Consider the following 22879-nt stretch of genomic DNA (forward strand, 5'->3'; position numbering starts at 1 on the left):
CCCTTCAAAAATATGCGTAGACAGCATAATCAAATCATAAACACAAATTAAACAAGTATGTAAGTCCAATATAAGTTATGCATTAAAAGAATTTAGTCACTTACACGTTACAACTTGTTACGGGTTGTCTTGCAAATAAAAGGAACATTTACTAGTTTATATACACATAATAGATGAACTGCCTGATAACTTAAATTAAACCACAACTTAAATCTATATTCGACTAAAACTAATTTTGGGCGCCAGGAGAGTTTTTATGTTGCTTGCAGAAGTCTGCCCAAAACCAAGCCACTGGCATCAAGGGCATTTCCTTAGGCTACAACAATAAGCATACATCGTTATTAACTTTGATATCATGTGTTCCATGTAACCGTTATTGTAATTTGTAAATCTGAACTTACCCCTTCTGTATGTAATCATCTGAAATCACTTAAAGTTAAAGAACTCGTTTAACACTGGTTTACTAATGCCGATAATATTTAAATACTGTTTCTGTTCACTAGTATTATAATAACGAAACTCAATTAGGTCAGCTTAAACCACATTATAGCTTTCTTTATTCCACATCGCCAAACACGCCGTTTGCTGTTACCGTCTGATCTTATTGTACCTACGTTTTATTGATGATATTTATTATTCGACTACCCTATGACAGCTAAATATATACGGGATGAATAGACCTTTCGCAATACAAAGTTTCCTAAAAATCTCATGCAATTCATCATCTTCCTACCCAGTAGTGCTATTCTCTAAGCAAACAGCCTAGACATCAGCCTTGACGCAGCGATGAAATATTGAAATGGTATTCACTAATTCTTAAGACGCGACACTAGCGCCCAAAGACGAGCTCAAAGACGAGCGGCATAAACGGGAACTACTCAAGGCTGTGCGATTTGACATTTTGCCATAGTATTTGGTATTCACTAACAAAAATCAGCCTCGCCTTCGCCGACAGCCTAGCCTACAGCCTCGATTTCTTATGTCAAACTCAAAAGCTTTGTTTTCTACGCTGTTTGCATAGTATTCATCTAATATATTTATTTGTTTCTTGAATTCTGTGATTATTAATTGTATTGAAATTATCAATTTGTGTTTAAAAACGATTGCTGCCCGTTTATGTGTAATGACCCATTTGTTGAAAGAAGCTAAAATAGAAAATGATTGTAAGAAATGCCGACAATCAACAACTTTATGTGATGTGGATTATATTCATCATTACCGACTTTCTGAAGAATTAATCAATATGTTAGAAAAAGAATTGTCACCATGTATGCCTGTTCCAGAGAGTTGTTAAAGCTAAAGGTTTGTAACTTAAATTTTATTAATTGATGGTATTAGGTACATAAATAAATTTAAAGCAGGAAAAAGAATACTTTGCAGTGATTGTGTGCACTTGTTTATTTTATTGAGACAAGCTTAATTGTGTCAGCAGATGTTTGTGTAGGGAACAACTAGCTAGTTCTAGTATGCATAATAATACTTCTGGTGTTACAAATATTCATGGATCATGGTAACCGTTTCCCATTAGGTGATCCATAAGCTTAGTGGCCTCTGGTTTTGTATAAAAATAACTATGTCTAATATGTTAGAAAGAAACCAACTTAGTTAAACATGTAGTAAATTATTAATTCATGTCAATTAATTTTTGTTAAATTAGACCACTAAATTTAGCATTCAGGTTGAAACTATTATAAAAAATTGTTTCAAAATCATAGTTTTAAAAAACATGACACACATAAATTCAGGATTGGCTATGTGGCTAATTAAAAATAATTAACATTACTTGTTTTTTTTCAGGTGATTTTGAAACTCATTTAGTAGCATGACACAAACCCTTGGACAGCCACAATAATAGTAGTGTATTGCTGTATTGTTTGTGATATGCTGATAATATGATGCAGTTACATCATCTATACAAAATGAAGAAGCACAAAAGAAAATTTTGTAGTCTGAAAATAAGCTAGCTATACTTTTTGTACTTATATCTTAAAACTATTTTCAAATACTTTTTTATTGTTACATTTTTGTCTACCTGTGAATTAAAATTAATATTATATTATGTTGTAAATGTATATTTTAATTTAAAATTATTATAATTAATTCATATTATAACTAGTATGGAGTAAGAAATTAAAAAAAATATTCATTACAAATTATTTATTTGAAATTGAAACAAGTTTATAATTATAAAATTTTATTGTAATTGTGTTTTTATTTGAAAATTATATAAGATGAAACTTATATTTCAAAATTACTAATGACTATTAAATGACATAATTTAATCTTATATTTTCAATAATGAACTTGATTTAACTAATAATTCCAATAACTCTTGTTATGTTTGGCAGTGTATATTTTTAGAAATGTATTATTGTAAAATCTATTAGTATTTTAAAAACCAAAATTGAGGTTTCTCCCCTTCTTCACAATGGATGGTAGAATCATAAAGAATTACCATTTATAATATTTTAAATTTAATTGAATAAAAATTATTTGACATTTTTTTAAAAAATTTTTAATTAAATCGTACAATGGCTGACTTTAATTTAGTCATATCTCATTCATTAGCTATAAGATATGAACTAGTGTTGTCTGATTCTCTATCAAAATTTGTTCTGTCTCTACTCGGTGCTCTTCAGTGGCAACAAATCTTTGTGAGACTACTCTCTTTCTAGTTGAGGCTGCTATTGTGAAGGAGATAAGTGTCATCGGGATACTGTCAGTCAAATGACGGCGTGGACCTAAAAATAACAATAAGACCAATTAGACACATAATTCTAAAATTATAAATTAGTTATTTATTTAAGATACTCCACAAAAATATAATTAATCCTTTTTTCTGTTCGTGTATGTCCTGTCACAAGCCATGTCTGATTCTTTATATAATCCATCAGCATCTCCGACTACTTTGCGAAGGGACCTCATTTCATGGCATATTACGAGATATGCATTTATTTTAGTTACTAAAAATATAACCTTAAAAACAATACAAGTAAATAAAAAGCACATTTTACTTACGTATTTGATAGATACATCCAAACTTATAAAAAGTTGGTAAAGTTACGTTAATTTTATTAATTATTTTTAAAAGAGAATAAACAAATACAAAAAGTGCGCCTCTGGAATGTTAAGTACAAGGAATATAATACTCTCTACGTACCTACGTATAAGTGTTATTTGTTTATTTTACGGCAATGGAAGCAAGGGTATTCAAACAAATCTTAACTTTAAAAAACAAAATCAAATGTTTGATGTATAAATTTATGTTTATTTTATATAATATTTATTTAAATAACATTCTAAACTGAATAAAACATTCCATTTGTCAATAAAATATTATATTTCTACAGTTATCGGTTTCATTTTACGGTTTTTGTTGCAAGCCCTATCTCGTCCGTGCGCACAGCCTCGAGTTATCACAGCCTACAGTTCGTCGATGAGGTTTGACACGTTAGTGAATACCAATTACCGCAGCGCTGTAGCCACGGTCGTTCGCAAGGCTGATCAGCCTAGAGCTCGTCGGCGGGCGCAGCGTTGCGGTAGATTTTTAGTGAATAGCATTGCTTATCCCAATTATTGTATGGGATCGGCGTAATATGTTTTTATCCATATTACAAAAAGATTTGGCTTATAGTTTTACGACCGGTCGCCTGCCTGACGTCAACCCTCATGCAATTACCTACCGTAATAAACTACAAAGTATCTGTTTGATAGATTTGATATCCATTTGATTTTAGTAGATATTTGACAACCTTATATTACATTTTTATGCATACGTTATAACGAAAATTACTAACCTGCTTTCATCCTCACCTATCTATCACCGCTCACTGGTGCTAGGGATGTAAAAAATTATCGATTTTTATTTAAATTGATTATTATTTTTGTTAGGAGTATGAGTTGTATATATACGACCCAATTATTTGTGTCTATCGATGACAATGTTCGTTGCTAAGCATCTTGTTGAATTGTAACATTTTATTCTGCTTATTATACGTATTTTAATATTTAATATCGCTTTCCGTTCTCCACTTTAATATGGTAGCAGAGCAAATAATAACGATATAAAATGGCTTCCTATGGAAAAATAGAACAATTAAATAAAAATAACTATGACACTTGGGCCTTACAAGCAAAAGCAGTCCTTGTTAAACAAAAGCTATGGAAATACGTAGTAACTCCAGACATAGAATATGAGGATCCTAAAATTAAAGAAGAAGACTTGCTAGCGCAGTCAGAACTCATTCTATTGATGTCTGCAGCAGAAATTAAACTAATAAAAAAATGTGAAACTGCACATGAAATGTGGCAAAAGCTCAATGATATATATTCGAGCAAAGGTCCGGCAAGAAAGGCTAGTCTATTAAAACAACTAATTCTGAGTAGATTACAAAATGGCGATGATATACGTGAACATTTAAATAAGTTTATGGATATAGTTGAAAAGTTAAATCAAATGGATATAAGTATTCATGACGATCTACTTTCAGTTATGATGCTATACACCTTGCCGCCAGACTATGAAAATTTTAGAGTAGCGATAGAATCGAGAGACACGTTACCTAAACCTGAGGATCTTAAGATCAAAATTATTGAAGAATCGGAAGCGAGAAAACATTTATCCTCTCAAGATGCAAGCACAAGTAATGAAGAAGTTTATTATGCTTTTTGCAAGATATGTAAGAAAAAAGGACATAATACTAAAAACTGTAGAAAGAAGTCATCATACTACAAAAATAAGACGAATATAAAATCAAGTCATGATAGCAAAGACGTAAATAAAAATAATATTGCGATTTGTCTATATGTATCTAAGGAAGAAAACAAAAATGAATGGATCATAGATAGCGGATGCACTTCACATATGTCTTATGAAAGAAATATATTTCAAAATTTAGAAAACACTTGCAAAACGTTAAAATTAGCGTCTAACGATGGTGCTGCTGAAATAAAAGGACAAGGTTTAGTATGTTTACAGTTAAATAAACCTGGAAAGAAAGGAGAAATTAAATTATGTGACACATTATATGTACCAGATTTGTCACTGAATCTGTTATCTGTTGGCAAGATTACCGAAAATGGGTGTACTGTACTCTTTACAAAAAATAAGGCAGTAGTTACTCACAAAGATGAAGGTGTGATTTTGAAAGCACATAGAAAAGCCGATGGTTTATACTATGTTGATGCCAAACTAAATAAATCTCAAACATGTTATTACACAGATCAAAGCAAAATTCATCACTGGCACAGGAAACTTGGTCATGTGAATGAAAATGACATGAAGTTTGCTTTAAGAAATAAAAGCCTAAAAGGTTTAGAATTTGGTTTAAACGAGAAACTTGGAGATTGTGAAATCTGTATTGAAGCCAAAATAAAAAGACTACCATCTAAAGCTAATACTATTCCTCGTACTACACAACGATTAGAAATCATACATACTGACGTTTGTGGACCGATGAAGTCTGAAACTTATGCAGGTAACAAATACTTTGTTACTTTCATCGATGATCTTACTCGGTATAGTCGTGTATATTGTATCAAAAAGAAAAGTGAAGTATTAGACAAATTTATGGAATTTAAATCTGAGATGGAAAATTATACTGGCAATAAAATAAAATGTCTTCAGTCAGACAATGGCTTAGAGTACTGTAATAATGAATTTGAAATGTTTTTAAAGAAAAATGGTATAACAAGACGATTAACAGCTCCATACACTCCTCACCAAAATGGTATAGCTGAAAGAAAGAATAAAACCCTTTTAGAAAAAGCTAGATGTTTAATGATAGAATCTGGGGCACCGATGACTCTATGGGGTGAAGCTATATGTACAGCAAACTACATTTCGAATAGAAGTATAAATAAAAGTATTGACAACTTGACACCGTTTGAAAAATGGGTCGGAAGAAAACCGTCTTTAAATCATTTTAATGTATTCGGAATAAAAGCGTACATGCTTCTCAAAAATAAACAAAACAGAAACAAATTTGAAACAAAAGCCATTCCTGGCATGTTTGCAGGATATTCTGAACGATCAAAAGCTTTTAAAATTTGGGTACCTACAAAAGGTAAAATTATGATTTCAAAAGATGTGAAATTTGTTGATAAATTTTTCTATAAAGAAAACTTTAATTCAAATAAATCAGCAAATAAATCAAGTACAACTGGTTATGTAGATCTGCTCTTTGATAATATTGAAAAACTAGAAGAGAGAGATAAAAAACAAACTATAATAAATGAAGAGAACATTGACCCAAATGACACTGAAAGCGAATATGAATCGATTAACAATGATTTTGAGACAGATGATGAAGAAAATATCGAGTTGGTAGAAGAAACAAGACCTTCGGAAAGCCAAGCTGAAACAAATGACGAAGAGACACATGAAGAAGTTCAAACAGAAGTTAAACGGTCACTTCGAAATCGTAATTATTTACGAGCGCCTACAAGATTTGACGACTTTGTGATGACTGCTTCAGAAGAGGTAATGAACTCACAAAAAGAACCTGAAACGTACAATGAAGCAATGAAAAGTAAAGGTAAAAAGAAATGGCTTGAAGCGATGCTGAGTGAAATGACTTCTCTAGAAGAGAATCAAACCTGGGATCTCGTGGAGCTACCTAAAGGTAGGAAAGCTCTTTCTAGTAAATGGATTTATAAAATAAAAACGAATCCTGATGGAAGTATTGATCGATATAAAGCTAGGTTAGTTGTAAAAGGTTTTTCACAAAAACCTGGTGTGGATTATGATAAGACATTCAGCCCAGTTGTCCGCTTGAGTACAATTAGAGCAATGCTAGGAGTAGCTGCAAAAGAAAATTTATCTCTTTGTCAATTCGACGTATCCACAGCATTCCTCAATGGATCAGTTGAAGAAAAAATATTTATAAAACAACCTGAAGGTTATAACGATGGTACAAATAGGGTCTGCCGTTTAAAAAGAAGCCTATATGGACTTAAACAGGCTCCACGTTGCTGGAATACTTGTATACATGAGTTTTTAATAAATTCTAAATTCATACAAAGCCAGTCTGATCCTTGTTTATACATCAGAAAGAATGGCCTGTCTAAAGTGATTATTGGATTATATGTTGATGATGGATTGGTAGCGTCAACATCAGAGAAAGAAGGAAAGAAATTTCTTGAAGAGTTACAAAAACGCTTTAAGATTACGACAAAGCCTGCAAGTTACTTTCTAGGACTCGAACTAGAAAGATCTAATGATGGATATATAACATTAAGTCAGAAAGCCTATACAAAGAAATTACTAGAAAAATTTCGCATGTCTGACTGCAAACCGGCTTTAACACCAATAATAAAAGAAAACAGTCAAGATACGTCTCTAGATGAAAGCGAATTTCCTTATCGCCAGGCAGTTGGAGCACTGTCATATTTAATGGTAGGGACAAGACCAGATATCAGTTATGCAGTGAGTGTTGCCTCCAGAAATTTAGAAAAACCAACGAAACGGAATGTTATTGGAGTAAAAAGAATACTTCGCTACCTGAAAGGATCAGTAGATAAGGGGCTAATATTTAAGACTGATATCACAGGAAATTTAAATTGTTACAGTGATGCAGATTTCTCTGGTGATCAAGAAACTTGTCACTCTACCACAGGAATAATATGCCTTTACTCAGGCGCTATAAGTTGGAAAAGTCAAAAACAAGGAATAGTAGCCTTATCTTCGACAGAGGCTGAACTTATAGCTGCTAGTGAAGCAACACAGGAAATTATTTGGCTAAAAGAATTACTATCTGAATTAACGGAGCTAGACAAGCAACCAGTTCTATATGTGGACAATGAATCTGCAATAAAATTAGCTCACAACCCTGCATATGAATATCATAAAAGGACAAAGCATATCAAGCGCAAGCATTTTTATGTCAGGGAATGTGTAAAGGACGGGCATCTATTAGTGAAGCATGTTTCATCGGAACATCAATTAGCCGATATGTTCACGAAGCCACTCTACAGACCAAGATTAGAAGAACTGTCCTCACGCATTGGAATGAGTAGCAGCAACTATAAAAAGTAGACGGGATGTTAGGAGTATGAGTTGTAGATATACGACCCAATTATTTGTGTCTATCGATGACAATGTTCGTTGCTAAGCATCTTGTTGAATTGTAACATTTTATTCTGCTTATTATACGTATTTTAATATTTAATATCGCTTTCCGTTCTCCACTTTAATAATTTTCTTGTAATCAATTTTTTATAATCAATTTTCATAGTAATATTAACCGATTTTTAATGAACCAATTATATAAATTACGCATTTTAATCGATTTTCATATACATCGTTATCTATGCGATGGATGAAAAAAATTTTGAAGTAAGTTTCAATTTTATAAACGACGCTAGAATGTTAAGTAAACAACCATTATTCAAGCAACTTTTATTTGTTTTAGGCAATTATTACAAAAAATAAATACTTCCAGTTTGCATTGAAAACCTTAAATGACTGACTTACAAAGACTGACTGACATAGACAAAGTTATCATAGATTAACTATGTACTAAACCCATTACATCCCCCTCACTTTACAAGAAATTTTAATTAGCTATTTAAATATCTATTACATAATCTTGAAAATAGACTGGTTTCTTTATAGACCTACCAGACCTGGTATACAACCCATGATTGTTTTCGCCGATTCTACTTTCCAACCGTTCCCGAGGATGATTCTCAGGACTCTGTGTATAGTACAGGAATCATCAACATTAATATAAGAATTTTACCTCATAAACTTTGTCTGTATTGTCTATCAGTCACCACTCTATCCTCAAACTCACTAATATTATTATCTATAGGAACATTTTGCAAATTTTCCTGACTTCTGCTCTTAATGAAGTATCTTCTATTTCTTTCTAATATTTATCCTTTATCTGTAAGTATTTTATAAGAATTAGGTAATTATATCTCTTGACATTACCTGTGCATTAGGTTTCTTATTATTTTTATATAATAATACAACTTTTTGTCCTATTTCCAAATCATTTAAGCTTCTTCAATTTCTATCATAATAACTCTTCTATTTATGTGCATTAACATACAATGATTTTTGTATTCTTAAATTTTCAATATTAGGTTTACAAATCAGTGGAAGTAATCCTTAAATTTTCCTACCTATTCACAATTTACATGGACTTTTATAATTTAACTCTTTAGATATGGGTATATTTCTATACTCTAATAGTACTAAGTATTTATCTTTACCTTCACTATCAGCTTTCCTAAACAAATTTTTAACTATTTGTTCTACTACTTTTCGATTCGTCGATCGATTAATATTAAATAAAAAAAAATTGAGTTTTATTTCATCGATTCTATTCCATTATTTTCATCCCTAACTGGTGCCCCGGCAGCGTATATCGATACCGCAGGCGCGATTACTATTCTATTATCACCCATTAAAAACAAAATAGTCAGATGGAGTTAGATGGCTAAACTAAAAAAGCTACCACTAAAAATTTATCCAATACGAACAAACAATTAAATCTTTTCTCTTTGCATTATTACTATAGAAAAGGAAACCAGCACATTGCAACAATTGAGGTCGGTTTTGTAATTACTATAATGTGTTACTTTTGACTATCAGATATTGGCAACACTGCTGGATTGGTCTTTATTACAGAATCTAAATCTAAACCTAAAACAATTTAAACATACGACATAGGCAGCATGGTCTCCGACCTTAGCCTGTTCCACAACGGAACAAACGTACTTAAAAAAAAATTAAACACAGACATATCGGTGGGAGTGAGGGGGGGGGGGTGTTCTAAATTTACAAAGCTTTGTTTATCTTGTTATGAATGAGAAAATAAGTCTTTAAAAAATATAAATATCTATTTTATCCAAAAAAGTAACTTACCTAGCCATGAACAGAAAAAGAAATGTAAGTTACATAAAGCCAGAGGATCCAGAATTTTTAAAAGTGTTAAAAAGACAAGCTGGTTATGATGACAGAAATCATAAATTTGATAAACTTGAAAATACTGAAGAGGACTTTGTGGATGATACGGATAATGAAAAGCCTCAGGTAGTGGTATTGAAAGAAGGTGATCTTACGGCTGAGGAGGCTGATCTAGAAAAAAAGAGAATAGATAAAATTGTATCTGAAACTAAAGCCAATTTGAACGAAAGAGTAATATTTAAAAGAAAACTAACGTCGAATTCAACGAACCCATCAAAAGCATCTAAAAGTACACCAAAAGAATCAAAAAAGAAAAAATATAACAAACGTCAGTTATTATCATTTGGAGACGATGATGGTGATGACGTTGGTAGCAGTGAATAATAAAGTTTTTAAGCGTACAAATGAATGATTCTCATTCTCTATTTAGGTAGTCTTTAAGTTTTAAGAAATGTGGTATTAAAATAATGTGACCTAATGGATATAAATTCTTTTGTATAGTTTTTTGTACTAATATAAAAAGTATAGTTTGTTGTTTGTTTAATGGATAAATTAAAAAGATACTTAACGGATTTTAGAAAAAATTCACTTGTAGAAAGGTATAATATCATCAAGTTACAGGCTCTATATTATTATTGAAAATGCTATTTACTTCTGTAAAATCAGGGCAAAATGGTAGAATACAAATGCCCTTCATTTTGTTAAAACAGGTAAAATTGTGTAAGTTCTGATATATATATATATAATAAAAGATTTAAATTCTTCCATTTAAAACTTTATTATTTAATGTTTATATGGAAAAATATTTCTTCATGTCAAAACATAACCCCTCTTAAGGGTACCAACTGATCCTCTTTTCAGGATTTCTCTTTACATAGATTCATATTATTACATAATCTGTCTATAGAGTAATACAATTTTTTTTGTACTTAACTATTTACCATTATCTTGTCATTAAAACTTGGAGAAGTTTCAGATTTAAGAAACAGTCATATTGAATGAGTAAACTAAAAAAATGAAGTGAAAAAATTTAAACATTCTGTATTTGCTTCATAAATAATTTACAAATTATGTTATCCATTCATTTCAAATATCTTATTTTATTTGTGAAGATGCTGTTTGTTGCTCTTATGTAAAAACTACTGAATGGATTTGAATAAAATTTGGGACATGGATAAGTAATATTCTACCTGAACACTGGACATTTTATATACTGATTCATGTAGGTGAAGCCATGAAATACAGCTAGTATTATAGATTTGAAAGTGAATTTGTTACTTCTTCATATCAAATCATAATAGATGTAACACAATATGACTACATTATAGATCCTATAAAGTACCTCTATAAAAGGCCGGCAGCACACCTGCAATGCTGTTGTGGGTGACTATGGGCAGCGGTAGTTACTTACAATCAGGTGAGCCGCATGCTCATTTGCCCCGTGTTGTAAAAAAAAAAACCTCTATAACAACCAGCGCAATATATTTACATTACTGGTAGAGAGTAAACTTTGCTATGTATGATAAGTCTTGTTATTAGATTCAATTGATATGACAGTGATCTCCTGTACTCGTGATTAATCTTCAGTTTTCAAAGACTGCTTCAGCAATAACATAATTGTGAGACAAACATTAAGATGTCAATATATTTTTTCCACCATCCTCAATGCTCCTTCTTTTCTTTATTTTTCCTCTAGAACCATTTAATGCTGAAATAGACTCATGGCGATGATGTTGATAATCTGTTTCATTTTCATACTCCAATAATTTGCGAAGCAGAAATTTCCTTTCGTCTTTTACAATAAGAATGCTCTCCTGGATTTTTGCTACTTCATCGCATAAAGCTGCATTTTCCTTTTGATAATAATAACGTTATAAATTAATTATTAGTAATTAAAGACTATAATGGCACTATAAGCAACTAATACAAGCATGTAAAAAAGATTACTCCATTAATACACATGAAGATGATAAAATGCAAATTATACAGACATTTGGATTCATGAGTAAGTCTATAGCAGTCTAGGTATTTAATAGCTACAATATGTGTATATTTTATTTTAATATTATATATTTCACTGAACTAGATGTTATGAAAGTCCATGTCACTGGTTATTTGATCAGAAGTATTTTGTTCAATTTCACTACCATTAATTTGTGTGTGGCTAGGTTCAGAGCAGCAATTTAATAATTTGCATGAAGATGCCACATTTGGCCAGTGGTTTTTTTAATGGGCTATGATGGAATGGTAACAACACTTGCACTATCAATATATACTGGCAGGGTACCAGTGTGTTATGATAAGTGAAGACAGAAAAACAAGTCAGTGAGGCCATCATGATGAAAAACACCTAGCCCTCTAGTCAAGTGACAAGTTAACCCATTAATGAATTCACATTGCTGACGAGTTTGTAGGTTGGAATGAAACATCCAATGTTGCTCTCATTCTATCTCGCAGACCCACCAGAGATATTGATTCCATCAACAAACTCGCCTACCACTTGTCCTGAGGGCCTGATTTTCAGCATGATGATTTCCAGGGGGGACCATATGGAGGTCGACCTGGATGAGTATATTGCTATCAATGGAGCCCTTAGTTCCCATTATTAATAATCCTTCCCCAACTTGGCCAGTGAGATGGCAACCATTGTTAGGCTTTGATGTTTTAAGAGGGATGCTGTCGCCCAACCCTCAATCAATAAATTGCCTAAATCGTCTCTTACGACACCAATGGGAAAGGAAATTTGCCTACAATGGTTACAATTATGTGTGCTCCATTTGAGTGACAAGAGCGCGGCTATTAAATAGGATAGATAGGTTAAATTAATTCCTCATTTTGCTGCATGAGCAGCAGTGATTGCATATCATGCTTCGGTCTAAAGGAAGGAAAATTATGGACTAAAAATGCATAAGTGATACTCTGCATTCTGTAATGTCCATAGTCTTCATGTGAAGAGATAACAATTATCATATTCCATCAAATGGAACTCGACATGTCATTCCCAGTTGTATAAAAATAGAATTTATAACTATTCAAGTATTTAACATACCAATAACAAGCCTTTTATTCTTCGTTTTAAATATTTAAATTTTTTTCTATATCTTTTGCTTTGCTTCTCATTTTTATTTAGATTCATAATCAAAATACCTATTAAATTTTAAGTTTTCAAACAAAACAATATTTAGATTTCACGACAGATTCGTTTTGCAGGGACATCAAAATAAAAACCAAAGCTGTTTGACACGACAGACTAGAATAAGTATAGGGTATAGATTTTGACATATAATAGACAGAACGCAAAAATCCCTATAGTACGTTGTTTCTGTGTTAGAAAGTGATAAATATATAAAAAAACTCATCCGCCTTATGAACACTTTTTAGACAGAAATACTTTATCTTAAGGTTACCGAACAATTGACAATGATTTTTATATGTAAAAAAAAAAAGTATACCGTACACAGATAAAATTATGATTGCAAAGCATTAATATTATAACTGTAAGTGTAAAAATGTTTAGGTAATATTAATAGAACTAATTTAAACTAATATTAATAATAATTTTAATTTCTAAATTGCTTTACTATGGTTTGCTTTTATAATAATAAACATCTCAAAAATGGAAATTGTCAGCCAATATCGTGCAATTTTTGGTTTCATACAATTATTTAATTATTCGCCGTTGTAAGAAATCAATTTCAAAAGGAGATTATGAAACATTTATAAACAACTAGTTAGAAAAAAAAACATTAATAATAATAAAGCATCCATACATGCAAGCACAGCCACTTGAATCGATTCAGAAGCGTCATTTCTTTATTCTATTTAAAAAATTCAAATTTGAATTTGATTGCACAAAAAAGTCTTTATTCTATCGACCAGTACGAATTAATTTTTGAAAGATTTAAATCATAATTATTATAAATTTAGTTTATGATGGTTTATAAAACAGTAATTTTGCGAAAATACTAAATTAAAATACTGGGTTAAGAGATAGATTTAGAAAAATTTCGCTTCAGAATCGGTAACAGCATATTCCTTTAAACTTTCCTTATCTTAAATTTCATTTAAAAGTTTTAAAATATTACAAAATAGTATATTTATATATATTTAAAATTTCAAAATATTAAATACTAGAAAATCATAGTTGTACTAATAATTAATACCTATTTTGGGTTACAGGACATAGACAATATATGACATGTATGTAAGCTTTTTCAAGCTTCACGAAAACAACGGACTAGAACTAGTGTGTATGGAAGTGCGTTAGATTGATTGCGCCGCAAGTAATTTTCTGTGGTAAGATTTAATGCCTTATTTTCATGTAAAACTACACTATAAATAGTAAAAATTGAATGAATTTATTATATTTGTTCTATTGTAGACACAATGTCGTTCCGAAAACGGCGGTGACGATCATACGGGGTGTGTGCTCTATATTTGCCTTTCCCACAAAAATCTAAGCGAATATTTAATTCTAATGTAGTCTTTGGACATTATATTATCTATATGGTTGTTAATATATTTAAAAACACATTGAAATAACAGAACAATCAACTTGATTTCAACTACATATATGTTGTATAGGTTAAGCTGAAAGTACTTAGTTAATTTTTGTATTTGTTGTTTTCAGTGTCGTATAAGGTGAGGAATGAATGAGGATAAATCAATTTAAGTGGTCAAAAAGGGAACAAATTTTATTTAAGTTGCATCAAATTCAGAATGGCTAGTTTAGAGCAACAAGCATCTAAACTTTTGGATTTTAACCAAAAATTAGACATCAATTTACTTGATAATATTGTTGGATGCTTGTATTCAACTGTCGGAGAGCAACAACGCATTGCCCAGGATATATTGACTGCTCTTAAAGAACATCCTGATGCTTGGACTCGTGTTGATACAATATTGGAATATTCTCAAAATCAGGAAACTAAATATTATGCTCTACAAATATTAGAGCAAGTTATACAGACTAGATGGAAAGTTTTACCACGAAATCAATGTGAAGGGATAAAAAAATACATTGTGGGTCTAATTATTAAAAATTCATCCGATCCTGTTGTTATGGAAAATAACAAAGTATATTTGAAAAAACTCAACATGATATTGATCCAGGTGTTAAAAAGAGAATGGCCCCACAATTGGGAAACTTTCATTAGTGATATAGTGGGTGCTTCTAAGACAAATGAGAGTCTTTGTCAAAATAACATGGTAATTTTAAAACTCTTAAGTGAGGAAGTATTTGTGTTTAGTACTGGACAACTCACACAGACCAAAGCAAAACATCTCAAGGATACTATGTGCACAGAATTCAGTCAAATTTTTCAATTGTGTCAATTTGTGCTTGAAAACTCCCAAAATGCTCCATTAGTTGATGCAACACTCCATACATTACTACGATTTTTGAATTGGATTCCACTTGGATATATATTTGAAATGAAATTGATAAGTACTCTAATTTTTAAATTCCTGAATGTGCCTATGTTTCGTAATGTAACTTTGAGTTGTTTGACAGAGATTGCTGGAGTTATTGTCAGCAATTATGAGGAACAATTTGTGGCATTACTGGTGCAAACAATGGAACAACTGGAGGTGATGCTCCCACTCACTACCAATATTCGTGAAGCTTATGCAACTGGTCGACATCAGGAACAAGTATTTATACAAAATTTAGCTTTGTTTCTGTGTACATACTTAAAAGAACATGGGGAGCTTATTGAAAGAAGGGGTCTCACAAATACTTTGATGAATGCTCTTCGCTATCTGGTTCTGATATCAGAAGTAGAAGAAGTGGAAATATTTAAAATTTGCTTGGAATACTGGAATGCATTAGCTACTGATTTATATAAAATGTCACCATGCTCACATTCCTCCAGTTTGTACAGCCTGGGTAAGAGTGTAGGGAGAAAGGCTTTGTATGCTGAAGTCCTTAGTAGTGTGCGGTATATAATGATATCCAGAATGGCCAAACCAGAGGAAGTATTGGTAGTTGAAAATGAAAATGGTGAAGTTGTGCGGGAATTCATGAAAGATACTGATTCAATAAATCTGTATAAGAACATGAGGGAAACATTAGTTTACTTAACACATTTGGATTATCAAGACACAGAGCGCATCATGACTGAAAAATTACAGAATCAAGTTAATGGTACTGAGTGGTCATGGAAAAATCTTAATACACTATGTTGGGCTATTGGTTCCATTTCTGGAGCTATGATGGAAGAAGATGAAAAACGATTTCTGGTTGTTGTTATAAAAGAGCTATTAGGATTATGTGAACAGAAAAAGGGTAAAGACAACAAAGCCATTATTGCTAGCAACATTATGTATGTGGTTGGTCAATATCCTCGTTTCCTACGTGCTCACTGGAAGTTTTTGAAAACTGTTGTGAATAAACTTTTTGAATTCATGCATGAGACTCATGATGGTGTACAAGATATGGCTTGTGACACATTCATAAAAATTGCTCTTAAGTGTCGTCGTCACTTTGTCACTACCCAAGTCGGAGAAGCTTGTCCTTTTATTGAAGAAATTTTAAGCACAATCAGCACTATTATTTGTGACTTACAGACCCTCCAAGTACATACTTTCTATGAGGCTGTGGGGTACATGATTAGTGCACAAATTGATCAAGTTGCTCAAGAGCAGCTAATTGAAAAGTATATGCTTCTTCCCAATCAAGTATGGGATGATATTATATCACAAGCCTCACATAATGTTGATATACTTAAAGATACAGAAGCTGTCAAACAACTTGTTAGTATTCTTAAGACCAATGTCCGTGCTTGTCGTGCTTTAGGACACCCATATGTTGTGCAGCTGGGTAGAATATATTTGGATATGTTAAATGTATACAAGGTAATGTCTGAGAATATTAGTCAGGCTATAGCATTGAATGGTGTTGTTGTCACTAAACAACCACTCATAAAAAACATGAGAATAATTAAGAAAGAAACACTGAAATTGATAGCTAGTTGGGTGTCACGATCTACTGACAACAGTATGGTTCTCGAAAATTTTATTCCACCACTGCTTGATGCTGTTCTCTTGGATTATCAACGAACTACAGTACCAGATGCACGAGAGCCTGAAGTTTTGTCCTGTATGGCTGCAATTGTCTATAAACTTGGTGGACATATAACATCAGAAGTTCCAAAAATATTTGATGCTGTATTTGAATGTACTCTTGAGATGATCAATAAAGATTTTGAAGAGTATCCGGAACACAGAACAGAGTTCTTTTTGCTTTTGCAAGCAGTTAATACACATTGTTTCAAGGCATTCCTAAGTATACCACCAGCACAATTTAAGCTGGTTTTGGATTCTATTATTTGGGCATTTAAGCACACAATGAGAAATGTAGCAGATACTGGCCTTCAAATATTATATCGATTACTACAAAATGTAGAACAACATCCTCAGGCAGCACAAAGTTTCTACCAGACATATTTATGTGATATCTTGGAACATGTCTTCAGTGTAGTGACTGACACTTCCCATGGTGCGGGTCTCACCATGCACGCTACAATATTAGCGTACATTTTCTCTTTGGTGGAGGCAGGCCGTGTCACAGTGGCGCTTGGTCCTACACCCGATAATGTCCTATATATACAGGTATGGTATTAATAAAAATAATTAAGTTTTTGGTTTTAGGGAAATTACTATAATTCTCTGAAGCTGAAGTGTAGGGAAAAGGTTTCCAATCAAGTTGGCCATAAATTCTATTTGAAGACTAGGTTTTGCAGGCAACTTTGTATTGCTGGATTTTGACAATAGTTAATTACGTTTACATGAGTTATGAAGATAAAATATACACAAGTTGCTGTAACTTAACTCCATTAAAGTGCTTTTGGTGGTAAGCTTGATAAATACAAAGTTGTTTGCATAGCAGCAAAGAATAATTATTTAGTGTGGTGTTGTGTGAACAATATTTTAATTTAGTATCATAATAGAACAAATATTGGAGAATTGCAGTGGTTTCCCTTAAAACTTGAGAAATCATTATATTTATATATTAATTAGTTATTGAGTCTGTTGTAATTAGGGGTATGTGATATCATATATAGTTTCAATATTTGTCCAATAATGTATATATTAAATGTTAGTTACATCGAAATTGATGTAGATGTTTGATGGATATAGGTTTTTGAAATGGGCTTTCACTCTTTTTCAGAATAATCCGATATATAGATATTGGAGTGGTATTGATATTACCCATGCTTAGTAATAGTGTAATGTGCTTATATCAGGGTACTATGTGTGTTGACAGGTTCATGTAATTAAAAAAAAATTAATTTAAACATAAGGGCGTAGCTTATACGATATTTTTAGCATCAGCAATTAACCATTTTACTACTGCAAGTATGCTCTATTACCTATTATCTATCTATTGTATAATTATGTTACTACGCAAATTTTCATTATGCTGCATGAGCTAACGCGCACGTGACACACCTAGTGTTGTAGGCGTCCACAGGCTACAATGATCGTTTTCCATCAGACGGGTTGTATGCTTGTTTGCCACCTTTATGATATAAAAAAATCTATTAGAGAATTGAAGTGTACTGGTGAGTCTTGCTCGCCATAACTGAAAATAGAGGCTTAGAAAAAAAAGAATATGTAGTATTATGACTTTATATGAGGAATATATGTTGAGCCACCCAACATATATTCCTTCTATCAGCAACTAAATCGCCGATAGCCGACGATAAAAGGGCAGGCTTCAAGTGCAGACTGCACATTGGAGTTATGTCCTATGATATATTTGATAATTATTTATTTACATTACATTATCTTTCTGTATTTTCTTTTCAGGAATATGTGGCAAATCTTCTTAAAACAGCATTCCCTCATTTAACAGACAACCAAATAAAAATTACTGTACAAGGGTTGTTTAATTTGGACCAAGATATTCCTGCTTTTAAAGATCATCTGAGAGATTTCTTAGTACAGATAAGGGTATGTAATTTTAAAATTTCTTTTGAATGTTATTTTTGCTTTATATATACACTGCCGATCAAAAGTTTAAGACCACTATAAACAATATAAGAAAACAAATAAAAGCCAACATATTTAAAACTTTATGAAAAACAGGTTTTATTTTCATGATACACACAAGATTTGAAATTCAAAAATTACATGAAATCTTGACGAATCCAATGTTCTAAAGAGGTTGAGAGAGATTTTTCATCAAAATATCCTCCTTTGTATTTTATGATCCGTTTTACCAATCTTGGCATACTAGCAATTAATTTGTTTAAAGTCTCTTGCGAGATATTTCTCCAGCTTTCTTCTAATGCATTCCACATGGCCTGCTGTAAAGTAGGACATTGTTCTCGCACATTTCAGTCAAGCTCTACCCACAAAAGTTCTATAGGGTTAAGATCGGGGCTTTGGGGTGGCCATGTATGTTTTTTAACGTTTTCTGACTGTTTTTTGTCTAAATAGTTCCTACAAAACAACTGTGTTCTGAAGCTTTGTGATAAATCTCTATGTGATAAATCTTTGGCCGATTAACTCTAGTCCGGAGGGGATAGCTTTTTTCTTCAAAATTACTTTATAATGTTCCATTAAATAAAAAATAAACACATTTTTCACGCAATTGCCCGAAAAATGTGCAATGGTACTTTCTTAATTATGTTGTACTAGTTTTTGTAAATTATCTATACTTGTTAATGCGAATTATCGCCGGTATTTTTTTTCTAATATCTTCATGCAAATTTATTTTACACCAAATAATACACAAATTCGATAAAAAATTGTGTGGAGCTTAAAAAATATGTTTCGAAAAAAATTCGCGCAATGAAAACCACATTGTTGCTTTTTAGACACTACTTTGGGGTTTATGCTTATATCAATATCAGAATTCATCCAAATAAAATTACGTCTAATTTTTCAATGAAACAAAGTTATTTATATTTTCTTAATTTAAAAAATGAATGCTTCATGTGCTAATTTCGCCACAACTACAACAGTCAACGAATAGTTCTGAATACCCCATTAGTGATTGTAGTCGTAGGTTTACTGATTTTTAGAAAAAGACTAGAATTCCATCTTTTATATTATATATAAGTCAATACGCGCTTATGCGCTAAGCTCTCTTGGTCTTAAGATAATTTGAATATAAATTTCACCATCGGTGTCAAAAATTATGGATTTTTCATGTACATTTCTCAATCAACAACCATTTCTCAGAAAATTGAAAATTTTGTTCGTCTAACTTTCTCTAAAAAAAAAACTTTTTATTCCCGTAGTAAGTATGCTTTTCGTTTAGTACATTTAAGGAATTTATCCATTCGATTTTCTTGTTTCTGTACTGTACTGTTGTACTGTTGTCTAGTCATTGATCAATCGAGTCGAGTGACGAAAAAGTAAATGAAATGGCCAATTAAAATAGCAATAGAAAAGTCCCGTGTCACGATGTTTGATTACTAATAATGTTCAATTAATAATGTAAATGTGTATTATTGCTCCAACTTGAGGAATAGGAAAAAAATTTTTGTCAAGACAAAAACTATCGCTAAGAAATAATATACCTGGTAGGTAGTGACAAAGGGCAAAACAATTTTTTTGTCATGGTAGCTAGTAATAATAGTAGGTAAGTATAAAATTAATTTTGTTTTTTTTTTTTCAGGAATATACTGGGGAAGATGACAGTGATCTGTATTTGGAGGAGCGTTTATTTGCTCTCCGCCAAGCCCAAGAAGAGAAGCGAAGGGTACAACTATCTGTACCTGGTATTCTTAACCCTCATGAATTGCCTGAAGAGATGCAAGATTAAATTGTAACTTACTAACAAACAAAACACTATGGTAACAGTTCAATTCAACGTTAAGGACAGGGGATAAGATAAAAGATAAAAATATGGATACCTATTTATTATATCAGGATCTAAACAATTCCATATATTTTTTTACACAAATGACCTTACAAATAAAATTAATACTGACATGAATTATATAAATTATGTTTAAGTGGGTACTTAAGTTATACATGTATGTTATTCTTGTTCAAACATATTTGAGATAGATTAATATAAAGATTGTTTAGTGTGAATCCTGATGGAGGGTCCTAGAAATGTATTAATTCCAGACATTCTAACTTTAGATGATAACATCTATTCTGGAATAATATTAAGCTAATCAATAAGAGTAAAGTAATAAGCGCATGGAATGAATTGAAATGTTTACATTGTACTCCATTATATCAGTTTAAATCAGAGGAACTTAGTGATTAATTACAATGAAAGTAATTAATTACCATAAAGAAGTGAAATAACAATATTTTGCAGCGAGAGTGGCATAATATTGTTTTAATGAAGGTATATATGTAACAAATATATTATTTCCTCTAGAATAATTACGCGAAAATAGAAAATTCACAAAGTATTGGTGACATAGGCTGCTGTAATTTTGGGTCACGTAATGGACTGTTACCGATGGTGTGGGTCAGAGTCTTGTACCTTCAAAATGTTGCCCTCTTATGCCAGTTTGTACAGAGGTCCGTTAGGAACAATGCAAGGTGATGAATGTAAGTGAATGGGTTATATAAACCTTTTCTATGACGGTATGTTTTGTTGGCACAAGATTTACTTGACCATTTTAGTTATAAGCTGAAAATCATGCATCAATTTACATTGCTATAACGGAAATAGAATATTTCTATGTTTTTAAGATAATCTGCAAATGTAGGTAACGAAATCTCTGTGATGGAAATCAGTGTCGGATATTCAACATGTGCGGTACGGAAACTGAGTATTACTTAGTAGATTCTAGAAAAACTGTTAAGTGCATTGCTGTTAGTAACATTTTTATGTTTTGTTTAATGTTGTCAGAACTAATTTCGTATGGTTTTGAAATCTAAATATTCAAAATAGATTTCTGGATGCATTTTGGATCCGATTAACTGTCAGTCTTTCAATTTTGTGTTTGAATAAACCTATAAATATTAATAAAATGTCTATGATTTGCGCTATTAATCTATGCCATTATGGTCAGGGATGAAAGAGGATTTCTTGGTTTCGTGCGTGAATAATTTGCTAATGATTTATTAATGGTATAAATAATTGAAAAATTATTTAAATGAACTTTTCTCCAACAAACAGCGCCCATTGGGATTAAGTGGCAAAAAATCGACCTAATTCATAATAGTAGCACAGTATAGTAACTAATTTTAGTACGGCTCAGTAGCGGTATAAGTTTCACTTTATATTTTGGGGTGGGGGTCACCTTTATTACTGATGAGTATAAAAAATAGACATTGGTCGATTCTCAGACCTACCCGATATGCACACAAAATTTCATAAAAAAATGGTTAAACTTCTCGGAGGAGTTTGGTAACAAACACCGCGACATGAGATTTTTATATATAAGAAGATATATGTATAAAACAGAATAATATTATACACATAAGTAACTCAACTGTTAATTGTATTGTAAAATCTTTTTGTTTAAGTTTTTAAAATATGAACGATCTGCTCTAATCTGGTATCATTTAGAAGGGAATTTCAAAGCCGGGCAGCCTACACTGTAAAGGTATTGGTTTAGGAGTGAGTTTTTTTTCAATAAATGATATTGGAATGGTAACCCTGCCTGTGCTAACAGTATACGCTGGCGAGGCACTATTGATGATGATGATGATTACTAATAATCTCTTCTCTCCCAGGAGTGGAAGTTCTGAATAGGTACTTCGAATTAATAAAGTTTTAGACAAATACGGGGATCGGGGATTCTAAAGGAAAAGGTGGTAATCGGGGTATATTGCTAGTAATGATGCGGTTCAATCCCCATTACCAACAATTCCTTTTCTCCTTGTACTTTTAGATAGGTAGAGGATCGTAGTTTTTAATGGATGACAACGAAATGGTAACCCCGCTTGCACTTACGGTATACGCTGGCGAGGCACCAGTGAGGGATTATAGGTGAGAATGAAAAAATAGGTCAGTTAGCCCATCGTTATGAATAAACC

General features: G+C 31.9%; 2 protein-coding genes and 2 long non-coding RNA genes across 4 annotated transcripts; 3 read left to right on the forward strand and 1 right to left on the reverse strand.

Moving 5' to 3' along the window:
- Positions 1 to 739: 739 nt before the first annotated feature.
- On the forward strand, positions 740 to 3349 carry LOC128201883 (uncharacterized). Its single transcript, XR_008253490.1, has 2 exons — positions 740 to 1302; positions 1798 to 3349. It is a non-coding gene; the product is annotated as an uncharacterized LOC128201883 (long non-coding RNA).
- On the reverse strand, positions 2524 to 3559 carry LOC128201884 (uncharacterized). The gene is made up of 2 exons (XR_008253491.1): positions 3019 to 3559; positions 2524 to 2741 (listed from the first exon to the last, which is right to left on the reverse strand). It is a non-coding gene; the product is annotated as an uncharacterized LOC128201884 (long non-coding RNA).
- A 6187-nt stretch (positions 3560 to 9746) lies between these two features.
- LOC113512593 (uncharacterized protein KIAA1143 homolog) lies at positions 9747 to 10683 on the forward strand. Its single transcript, XM_026896492.3, has one exon. The coding sequence runs from the start codon at positions 9881 to 9883 to the stop codon at positions 10298 to 10300; it is 420 nt and encodes a 139-aa protein (XP_026752293.2). The 5' UTR covers positions 9747 to 9880; the 3' UTR covers positions 10301 to 10683.
- Positions 10684 to 14062: 3379 nt separating this feature from the next.
- LOC113512297 (exportin-1) lies at positions 14063 to 21868 on the forward strand. The gene is made up of 4 exons (XM_026896085.3): positions 14063 to 14212; positions 14547 to 17527; positions 18728 to 18871; positions 20547 to 21868. The coding sequence occupies exons 2-4, from the start codon at positions 14636 to 14638 to the stop codon at positions 20691 to 20693; spliced, it is 3183 nt and encodes a 1060-aa protein (XP_026751886.1). The 5' UTR covers positions 14063 to 14212; positions 14547 to 14635; the 3' UTR covers positions 20694 to 21868.
- The last annotated feature ends 1011 nt before the right edge of the window (positions 21869 to 22879 follow it).

The sequence above is a fragment of the Galleria mellonella genome, unplaced genomic scaffold, assembly GCF_026898425.1.
Source record: "Galleria mellonella isolate WM207_F2 unplaced genomic scaffold, CSIRO_AGI_GalMel_v1 utg64, whole genome shotgun sequence".
In the NCBI taxonomy this organism is placed as follows: Eukaryota; Metazoa; Arthropoda; class Insecta; order Lepidoptera; family Pyralidae; genus Galleria; species Galleria mellonella.

Excerpts from the sequence above, each read along its gene's own strand:
- LOC113512593 (XM_026896492.3), top strand. The coding sequence starts at position 9,881 with ATGAACAGAAAAAGAAATGTAAGTTACATAAAGCCAGAGGATCCAGAA.
- LOC113512297 (XM_026896085.3), top strand. The coding sequence starts at position 14,636 with ATGGCTAGTTTAGAGCAACAAGCATCTAAACTTTTGGATTTTAACCAA. Across the intron at positions 17,528-18,727 it reads ATAATGTCCTATATATACAG|GAATATGTGGCAAATCTTCT; the intron begins GTATGGTATTAA and ends TTTTCTTTTCAG. Across the intron at positions 18,872-20,546 it reads ATTTCTTAGTACAGATAAGG|GAATATACTGGGGAAGATGA; the intron begins GTATGTAATTTT and ends TTTTTTTTTCAG.